The 10633-nt window shown below is 45.3% G+C and overlaps 1 protein-coding gene and 1 long non-coding RNA gene across 2 annotated transcripts; both read right to left on the minus strand.

Moving 5' to 3' along the window:
* Positions 1–363: 363 nt before the first annotated feature.
* On the minus strand, positions 364–1226 carry LOC148009850 (uncharacterized). Its single transcript, XR_015689767.1, has 2 exons — positions 862–1226; positions 364–730 (listed from the first exon to the last, which is right to left on the minus strand). It is a non-coding gene; the product is annotated as an uncharacterized LOC148009850 (long non-coding RNA).
* A 3382-nt stretch (positions 1227–4608) lies between these two features.
* On the minus strand, positions 4609–10021 carry LOC148009851 (uncharacterized). The gene is made up of 2 exons (XM_087672909.1): positions 9601–10021; positions 4609–7457 (listed from the first exon to the last, which is right to left on the minus strand). Exon 2 carries the CDS (start codon positions 6489–6491, stop codon positions 5268–5270), a length of 1224 nt encoding a protein of 407 aa, XP_087529035.1. The 5' UTR covers positions 6492–7457; positions 9601–10021; the 3' UTR covers positions 4609–5267.
* Positions 10022–10633: the final 612 nt, after the last annotated feature.

Genomic DNA, 10633 nt, shown 5'->3' on the forward strand with positions numbered 1-10633 from the left:
TAGTATTTTTATTGGACTTTGAGAAATTGTAACTATAAAATTGTAAGGTGTTGAATCTCTCTCTCTCTCTCTCTCTCTCTCTCTCTCTCTCTCTCTCTCTCTTCTCTCTCCATCTCTAACTTGTTCCCCATTGCTGAGACTAAAAGACTCATGATTTTTTCTCTTAAAGTAATACCATTTGAGCATGTAGATGATTATGGATGGAAAATGTATTCGATGTAGGAAATTCAAAAAGAAAGAAATATGTAATATACGTTAACAATGACATAAGAGATCACAACGTTTGTACATAGAAAAATAGTTTTATTTAAAAAAAATGTCACATTACATAAAGAGAAATTGGCCAAACGTCTCTTGCTCATGAAAACCTAGCAATTGAATGCTATAGGTGTGGAGAGAGAGAGAGAGAGAGAGAGAGAGAGAGAGAGAGAGAGAGAGAGAGAGAGAGAGAGAGAGAGAGAGAGAGAGAGAGAGAGAGAGAGAGAGAGAGAGAGTCCTCTTTGTGGAGCGAAATGAACAAAAAAGCTCAACAGAAAGTTAAAACCAACTTATATCTCAAGGGCGCCATTGATGCACATCCTTGCACAAAGATTGAGGCAACTTTGCCCTAAAGTGTCTCTTTGATAGAATGCAAGCCTAACTTGGAGGATGCTCTTATGCCTATGCAACTGTAATATCCCCGTACGCGCAAGGACACATTTCGAGTCTCTTATTCTCCAAACCCACGATCCTATGTAAGAACACACACATGAATGTTAGTGTGTTAGTAAGGAGTTAAAGGTAAGATAAGAAATGAAAGAAAAGAGATGAAACATTAGAAATTAAAAATGTTAAATAAAAGAAAAAAAACTAATACTTTACTTGCTCATCGTCAACTCCATCACACCTATCTCACCCCGTCATGCGCGCCTGCTGCAGCTCCACGTCGACGTGGGCTTGCACCTGATCCTCATGATCATCATCACCATTATCAGCATCATCATCATTCTCATCCTCTCTCTCCACATGTGCAGCAGCAGCCAGCACGGCATCATCATCATCATCCTTATCAACATCATCATTATCATTATCATGATCGTCACCGTCTTCTCCTCCTGCATACGATTTGCCAGCTCGCCACATGCATCCTTATCACCATCATAATCATCATTATCATCATGATCACTCATAGGTGCTGGAATAGCCGAGAGAGGTGAGGTGGTGGATGAGAGATGAGGTGTGAGGAAGAAGACATTTATCCCCCCGCCCCCCCACCCCCCTGTGATAAACCTGCACTCGTTACGCACTCAACACAGCACAGAAAGGTAACACGATATATGAGCTCAAGGTATACTCTTGTATTATTCAATCCAAAAAGCGAGACAACATAGACACATCCCAGGACTACACCCTCGTGATGCCGCACATAAGAGGGTTCACCACTTGGTATAGGGAATCACACGTAGAGTGGAAACAAGGCAAGGCTCTGAGTCACTACTACTCCCTATATAGGTGCATTCGGTAGCAACGGCATGGTATAGCTACAAAGCCCTTACACTCACCCCCACTTACTGGATTGCTATCCTCAGCAATCTAAGGGTAGCATTTGTTATTTTGACTCATCCGGGGTCTTAACACAGCTTTTCCTAGCAAGCTGGTTAGTGTCTGGCGGTCTAAGGGAACCGCGAGGTCTTAACACAGTCTATACTATCAGACTGGCCAGTGTCTGCCGCACTAGGACTTGGGGATCTTAACATAGCCTTTTCTTGCAAGCTGGTCAGTGTCTGCCCATCTAGACTGGACAATTGGGGCTTTGTTTTTTGGAGTTATTTGATGATTGTTACCATGTGGGTCCACCCTCAACTCAATTACATTTGAGGAGAGGAGGCATGTTGGGGTCTATGATTGAGAACCGCATTGTTTTTGGTAAAAGCCCTTACACTCACCCCCGCTTACTGGATTGCTATCCTCAACAATCTAAGGGAAGCATTTGTTATTTGACTCATGGGTCTTAACACAGCTTTTCCTAGCAAGTTGGTCAGTGTCTGCCGGTCTAAGGGGACCACAGGGTCTTAACACAATCTATACTATCAGACTGGCCAGTGTCTGCCACACTAGGACTTTGGGGGTCTTAATACAACCTTTTCTAGCAAGTTGGTTAGTGTCTACCCATCTAGACTGGAAAGTTGGGGCTTTGTTTGTGGAGTTATTTGCTGGTTATTACCATGCGGGTCCACCCTCGACTCGATTACATTTGGGGAGTGGAGGCACGTTTGGGGTCTATGATTGAGAACCGCATTATTTTTGGGTTTTCTGGAGAGGCTCAAGGGTCGTTGGAAGGGGCAGGGGGTTCTCCTCGAGCCAAAGGAAGAAGGTATCCTTTCCGCGTTCACGGGCCTCCGCTTCTGAGATCCAAGTGGCCTCCTTGAGTAGACGCCCACGCCACTTGGTGAGGTATTCGGGGAAGCCTCCTTGTTCTCGGTGTCGGAGGAATGCTTCTACTTCGAAGGGACCGTTGGAATGGAGCATTGGTATGCGGCGTCCCCATTGGTTGTTGAGATAAAACCTGCGCAAAAGACGAGCATGAAATGCATTATGAACACAAACACTTTCTGGCAGGTCCAGTTTGTAGGTGACTTCGTTCAGCACTTGAGTGATTCGGTAGGGTCCACAGTAGCGGTGATTGAACTTGGGGGTCATGTTTTTGGGAAGTGACATGTTCTTGGAGCTAACTAGGACCATGTCTCCTTTGGCGAATAGTACAACCTTTCTCTTCTTGTTTGCTTGCTTTGCCATGGTGATCTTGCTCTGCTCAAGGCTTTGCTTAGCTGCTGCATGTCGGTCTCTCCATTTCTTCAAGAATTCTTCTGCATCTTGATCTTCCGCTTTGGCCGCTCCGGATGCTAAGGCCAGTGGGGTAATGACTTCTTTTCCTGTGGCTAACTCAAAGGGGGTGTACCCTGTTGCCGAGTGGATGGAGCTATTATAGTGGAATTTCAAGACATCAAGGTACAAGGCCCAATCTTTCTGGTCCACTCGGGCATAGCTCTGGAGATAATCTTCGATGCCTTGGTTGACTCGTTCTGTCTGTTCATCTGTCTCTAGGTGGAAGGATGATGAGAATCTCAACTGTGTTTCCAGGGTCTTAATAAGTTCCTTCCACATGTCGCTCATAAATCTTCCATCTCTATCTGATACAATGGCCAGTGGTAAGCCATGAAGTTTGAATACATGTGTGAAGAAGAGGCGTGCTACCTCCTTGGCATTCAGTGGTGGTTTGGTCGGGATGAAGTGTGCATGTTTGGAAAAATAGTCCACCACTACAAAGATGATTGTGCACCCATGGGACTCAGGTAGTTCCACAATAAAGTCCATGCTGATGACGTCCCACGGGCGGTTGGGTACTGGTAATAGTTGTAGTAGTCTTGCTGGTCTTGATCGTGGTGCTTTGACCATTTGGCAAGTGGGGCAAGTTTTGATGTAGTCTATTACTTCTTTCTTCATATTCGGCCAAAAGAACTGCTTCCTAAGGGCCTCCAAGGTTTTGCTTTGCCCTTTGTGGCCTCCAATTTTTCCATCATGTATCTCATGCAGGATGAGTTTCTTCAACTCCAAATTGTTGGGGATATACAATCTCTTGCCAAAAAATAGGATACCCTCCTCTAAGGTGTACATTCCATGTGGGGTCTTCTCTACTTCCACATATCTGATGATCTTGTGCATTTCTTGGTCTTGCTCTAGGGCCTCTTTGATGAGTTCTATAAAGTTGCTGCTGACCATGCTGACAATTTCCAGGTCAGCTTTCCGACTCAAGGCATCTACTATCTTGTTAGTGGAGCCGGTGCTTAATCTCCAGGTCGAATTCGGCTAGGAACTCTAGCCAGCGGGCTTGCTTTGCCGATAACTTGGGTTGGGATTGGAAGTATTTGAGGGAGATATTGTCGGTGAAGACTATTGTATGCTTGTCTTGAACATAGTGCTTCCATTTTCTAAGGCAGTGGATAACTGCCAACATTTCCTTCTCATGTGTGCTCCACCTTGTTTCAGTATCGGTAAATTTCTTTGACTCATAAGCAATGGGGTGACCTTCCTGTACCAGTACACCTCCTATGCCGTAGTCGGATGCATTTGTAGAGATTTCAAAGGGTTTGGTGAAATTCAGTACCCTTAGGACGGGAGTTTGGCTCATGCACTTCTTCATTACTCAAAGGCTTCCTATTGCGCGTTCCCCCATGTAAAAGAGTGATCTTCTTTGGTGAGGTGGGAGAGGGGGGCAGTGATAAGGCTGTAATCTTTGATGAACCTCTGAGAAATTACTGTGAAGTGGAGGAACTCCTGCACTTCTCTTACAGTCTTCAGTACAGGCCATCTTTGACGGCTTCCATTTTCTTAGGGTCCACTTTGATTCCATCTGCTCCTACAATAAAGCCTAAGAACTCCAACTCTTTCACTGCGAACTCACATTTTTTCGGCTTGGCATATAACTGATGCTGTCATAGTTTCTCAAAAACTCGGCGTAAGTGCTGCTTGTGCTCTTCTAGGGACTTGCTATAGACTAGGAGGTCATCTATGTAGATAATGACAAAGATATCTATCTCCGGTCTAAAGATTCCATCCATGAGGGGCCGAATCCTAAGACTAACCACTCAAAACTACCATATCGGGTGTGGAAGGCTGTTTTTGGGATATCTTCTTTGGCTATGCGGATTTGGTGGTATCCTAATCTAAGATCAATATGGTTGAAGTACTTGGCCCCGTGCAGTCTATCTAAGAGGTCTTCCACTAGGGGCATGGGGTATTTGTTTTTTATGGTGATTTTGTTAAGGGGCCTATAATCTACATAGAGTCTAAGTCCCCCATCCTTCTTCTTTACAAGTAACACTGGGGCACCAAAGGGGGATTTGCTAGGGCAAATGAATCCTTGTTCTTCTAGTTCATGTAGTTGCTTCTTCAATTCCATGAGCTCAGTGTGGTTCATGCGATAGGGAGCTCGGGCCGGTGGGGCAAACCCTGGGATCAGCTCAATTTTGTGATCCACATCTCGCCTGGGTGGTAGACTCTTGGGTAGCTCGGCTGGCATTACATCTTTGATCTCTTTAAGTATTTCTGCCACCTCTGGGTTCCTGTTCTGTTGTTTGGGTTTCTTGCCATTTTCTTCTTCTTCAATTGGTCAGATCATACACAGATAGACCATATCTCCTTGTTTGACTGATTTTTCGACCTGCTTGGCACTGCATATCATGATACGTGGCCTGATAATGGTCCCTTGGACCTGTGCATTTTTGGGTCTAGCCCCTTGGTTGGATTGTAGTTGGTTTCACTGTTTGGCATGATACTCCTGTCTTATTCTCCTTCATTTGCACTTTGATTGGGGTCCTGCCAGGCAGTTGCATTCTTTCACATGGTACTCTGATGCCTTCTCCTTGCATATCTAGCATCATTTCATTTACACCTTTACCAAACATTGCAATGACATACTTGTCATAGAATTCCAAGCCCAATATCACTTCAAAATCATCCATGGGGATTACTAAGAAGTTGAGTTTTGCTTTCCACTTGTCGGCTTCTACTTGGACTGCAAAGACTTGTTTCACTTCCTTGGCTTCTCCTTGTGCGAATGTTACTGTTAATCCTTTCGGGGCCTTCGATAGTTTTAATCCATGTTTTGCTGCATACCTTGGCATCATGAAGTTGTGTGTTGCTCCTGTGTCCTCCATGATAGGTTGGTCTCCTTCACCCACTCGGCCTTTGATGTATAGATGGTGAACTACCACTACTCTGGCTGCCATGCATTGGGGTCGGGCGCTAACTGACCCTACCCTTGGGTGGTCCATGCTTTCCTCACTCCCATTTGGGATTTCTTGGATACGTGGTGGTTGTGGTTCTTCTCCTCCATATGCGCTAGCTGCATTCACCCTTGATCCACTTGATGAAGCTGTATCTTCTATTGGGCATCTGTTTTGGTAGTGTGGACCCCCGCATCTGAAGCATCTGATTTCGACAGACAGGCCTGGGGGTCTCCACCATGATGTATTTGATCCTGCGGGCCCATATGATGTGATAGGGGTTGGCCTGTAGTGATTGTTTCCCCATCTTCCTACTACTCCTCTTGGTACTAAAGCGGTTTGTGACACAGCCATGGCGGTGGTGGTGTTTTGGCTCCTTGTATCTGTGAATGCCCCTCTAGGAGCATTGGGCCTTTGGTTCCAGGAGTTGTTGTTGTTGAAGGTGTTGTTGAACCTGTTTTGGTTCCCTTGTGCTGTTCTTCTGCCTTCTAGGTCTACTAGTCTTTCGGCCATTCTCATGGCTTTTGCTAAGCTTGTTGGCTCCTGTCTCTCCACATCTCTTCTAGCCCATTCTTGCATCCCAAACAAAAATCCATGTAGCTTAGTGTTTGTATCCATGTTTGGTAGCTGCAGCATGATCTGCTTATATTTGCTGACATATTCTTTCATCTTTTCCTGTGTTTGCTTGAGGTTCCTCCATTCATCTCTCACTTTGAATTTTTCCATCTTTGGAATGAAGTAGTCCTGCAATTTTTCCTGGAGTTCTTCCCACGAAAAGATGGTGTGGCCCTGCTCTTGTTCCAGCAGGTACCAACTGGCAGCGTCCTCCTCCAAGTAAATGGTTGCCACCTCCACCTTCCTGTCTTTGGTTATTCGTGAATACTTCAAGTACCTGTCCACCTCTGCGATCTATTTCTTTAGAACCAACCCATCTCTCTGTCCCTTGTACTTGGCTGGTTGGGGCATCTTGAATTTTCCATAATCATCTTCTGAACTATCACTATCTTCCTCCTCTTTACGGTGGTGTTTCTTCTCCTTCTTCTTGTCTTTCTTTTTACTTTCTAATTCTACTACTTTCTCCTTCTCTTTCCTTGTATCTTGCGCCCTCCTAGATGTCTCCTCTCTACCCATTCTATCCATCTCCTCTTGCATTCTGTGTCTTTTCTCCTCTTCTTGTTGTTGTATCACCCATTCTCTATAGCCCTGCTCCACTTCTAGTTTTTTTCTTCCTTTCTTCCTCCTCTTCCTTCATTTGCATGTTCCTCCATATTGACTCCAGCATGCCTGACATACCATCTAATTGTCTTTCTAGTCCGGCCACCTTCTCCTCTTGGGCCACTCTCCATTCTTGCCCTCTACTCTTCTTCCTCTCCTCCATTGTTGGGAGGGCGACGTTCTCCCTTTCGTCCTCCATGTGGTTGGTGGTGGGGGAAGCCACGTTTCGCTTGTGGTGGTGTGGGTCGTGCCGTGGGGAAGCTGCGTCACGTCTTCAGACGGTGGGGTGTCGAGGTTGGAGCGTCACGCCGGGGCCGACGCGTTGGGGGGCGTCGCGACGTGGGGCGACGCGACACGGGGTGTCGCGCTGTGTGTCGTTATGACTTCGATCTCTTTGGGCATTGGATCTTTCCTCCTGCTTCCGTGAGCACTCCTTCACTCTGAGCAAGAGTCGCTCTGATACCAAATGTGATAAACCTGCACTTATTATACACTCAACACAATACAGAAAGGTAACACGATATATGAGCTCAAGGTATACTCTTGTATTATTCAATCCAAAAAGCAGGACAACATAGACACATCCCAAGACTACACCCTCGTGACACTACACATAAGAGGGTTTACCACTGGGTATAGGGAATCACACGTAGAGTGGAAACAAGGCAGGGCTTTGAGTCACTACTACTCCCTATATAGGTGCATTCGGTAGCAACGGCATGGTATAGCTACAAAGCCCTTACACCCCCCCTTCCCCCCCCCCCCCCCCCCCCCCCCCCCCAAACCTATATAAAGGATTCCCCCCCATTGTAAACACATGAAACACTCACAGGATGTATTTATGCTCGGAGAGAGAGAGAGAGAGAGAGAGAGAGAGAGAGAGAGAGAGAGAGAGAGAGAGAGAGAGTGTGTGTGTGTGTGATAGCAAGTAAGGGATAGAGAATGAGAGAGTGAGAGAATATAAACAAGAAGATAGAGGTGAGTTAGAGAGAGTGAGAGTTAGTAAGTGGAGAGAGAGAGAGAGAGAGAGAGAGAGAGAGAGAGAGAGAGAGAGAGAGAGAGAGAGAGAGAGAGAGAGAGATTGTTTGAAAATTGGGCTTGAAGCATAGGAGGACCTCTTTATCCTGACTTCTCATTGTAATCTCTTCTGTCCTTGCCATACCCCTTTCTACCTTGACATTGCACTATCATCTCAACCTTGGCCAAAGATCTTTATCTTGGCAAAGCTCCATTTTGCTTGGTGAAGTCCTATTTTCCAACTGCCTTTGTATCGTTTCCCATCACACACGTGAAATTCTAGCCGAAGATCGCTATGGCTCTGAGAGGATGGAAGAGCACAAAGGTCGCGGCTATGACGTGAGTTGCGGGAGTTGCGTCCATGGGCATGGCCACGATGATAAATCCAGGTGAAACCCTCAGGATGGCTATTCAAAGTCAAGTATATTCGTTAATGATTCCATGAACACATGGACAATACTTTTTATTCCATGTGTTATATAATTTACTATTACATGCGTCATTTATTACGCCTAAGAGAACTAAGAAGGATTATCTTGGATTTAATAATATACCTTGCAAGAAAAATGCACAAAAACATAGGCAGAGTATTTATCGTTGAAAATCCTTTATTTTCATACCACCCTCGTGACTACCTAGGACCAGCCTAACCCTTGCGAAATCGGGATGGACTTCCCTAGTTGCCCTGATGCTAGATAAGGGTGGATTGGTGGGCCCGTGATGCCATGTGAGTTGGACACGGGACGGTTCCGCCTTAAGGGACCAAATGCTAGTTTGGCATTGCACCTTGGAGAAGGTGCAGGAAAATATTGCAAGTAAATATTGCAGATAAATTTATTTTTTGCAAGCTGTTTGCTATTGTCTTCGTGTGTGTGCTATAAATTACATGAATGAACACTGTGTAAAGGCTTAATTAATGAAGCTGTTTTTATATGTCAAATATAAATGTGATAGGTAATTAAATAACTAAAATACCATCGAGGGAAGCGGGTGGATGGATCCTCGACGGGTCCAATCCTACGGCTGGGTGGTCTCAGTTAGCCGAGAGCTTTTCTCAAGAATGCTAGCTAGGAATTCTAGGAAGTAGGGTTTGGTCTTAGAACCCTGACTGTCTATTATCTTAGGGGAAAGGTGCAGCGGTTGTGCCAGAACACCGCAAGGGTTCCACGAACCCAAGCCTGTTACTCGAAAAAAACGTTGTGGTCCATGAACCAAGGGTAATGATGGTCGCTCCATTCGGACAAGAAGCCTCTCGCAGGACACCTCCGAATGTGAGCTAGCTGATGCTAGAATGCTGTTAATAGACCCTAAAAGTCAACCCTTGAAAGCAGGTTGATCCTCGTGGATATGAGGCAGAGCTTCCCCTGCAAGGTAGAATCAAGCAATCTAGGCTACAAAGTTCAGTTATTCTTTTGGAGTTCCGAATGGAGTTGCCTAGACACGATCCTTGATGGGCTACTAAAGCGTGTTGTCAGCAGGGAAGCGTTAGACATGCACGTTACAATCCTGAAATAATTGAAAGAGAGTAAATAGACTTTGAGCAACAACAAAAGCTGGCTTCATGACAAATGCTTAGGGCACAAGCATTTCCCCAAAGAATCACCTGGAAGTCCTTTGAAACAATGGAGGAAAACTTATCGGGCTAGCCGAACTGCTTTGGTCTCACGCATGCTTCATCACCTTTGCCGATTCGCAAAAGAAGAATGACAAGATGGTTTGGAGAGATGGTAGAGAAGAGCCTTCGCGAAACTGGGTGACGAGACCCTCTCATTCCATAACTCCCTCTCTCTATCTTTCGTTACATTCTCTCACTTGCCCTCTCTCTCTCTCATTCTTATTTTATCTATCTCTCACTCTCTTATTTTTCCCATCACACTCTCTCGCGGCCAATAAGGCCTCATGGAGAGAGTACTCTCTCTCTCTCTCTCTCTCTCTCTCTCTCTCTCTCTCTCTCAACCAACATCAAGAGTGTGTTCTCTCTCTCTCTCTTTTAACTCACTCTCACCCTCTCTTTCTTTCTCCCGCTCTCAGCATAACAGAAATTGTATATGCCATAAGGCTTCCAAGTAAGCCTTTATATAGGCTTTGAGAGGAGAGGGGGGGATAAATGTCTTCTTCCTCACACCTCATCTCTCATCCACTGCCTCACCTCTCTCGACTCTTCTAGCACATGTGAGTGATCATGATGATAATGATGATTATGATGGTGATAAGGATGCATGTGGCAAGCTGGAAGATCATATGCAGGAGGAGTAGACGGTGATGATCATGATAATGATGATGTTAATAAGATGATGATGATGATGCAGCGCTAGCTGCTGCTGCGCGTGTGGAGAGAGAAGATGAGAATGATGACGACAATGATAATGGTGATGATGATCATGAGGATCAGGTGCAGGCCGACGTCGACGTGGAGCTGTAGCAGGCGTGCGTGACGGGGTGAGGGAGGGCGTGATGGAGTTGACAGTGAGCAGGTAAAGTAGTAGTTTTTTTTTCCCTTTTCTTTAACGTTTTTAATTTCTAACATTTCGTCTCTTTTCTTTCATTTCTTATCTTACCTTTAACTCCATACTAACACACTAACATTCATGTGTGTGTTCTTGCACAGCATCGCGGGTTTGGAGAATAAGAGACTC

This window comes from Lygodium microphyllum, chromosome 30 (assembly GCF_053477565.2).
Source record: "Lygodium microphyllum isolate KBCC chromosome 30, Lygodium_microphyllum_v1.1.10, whole genome shotgun sequence".
NCBI lineage: Eukaryota > Viridiplantae > Streptophyta > Polypodiopsida > Schizaeales > Lygodiaceae > Lygodium > Lygodium microphyllum.

Coding starts and splice junctions, on each gene's coding strand:
- LOC148009851 (XM_087672909.1), bottom strand. CDS start 6,491: ATGGAAAAATTCAAAGTGAGAGATGAATGGAGGAACCTCAAGCAAACA.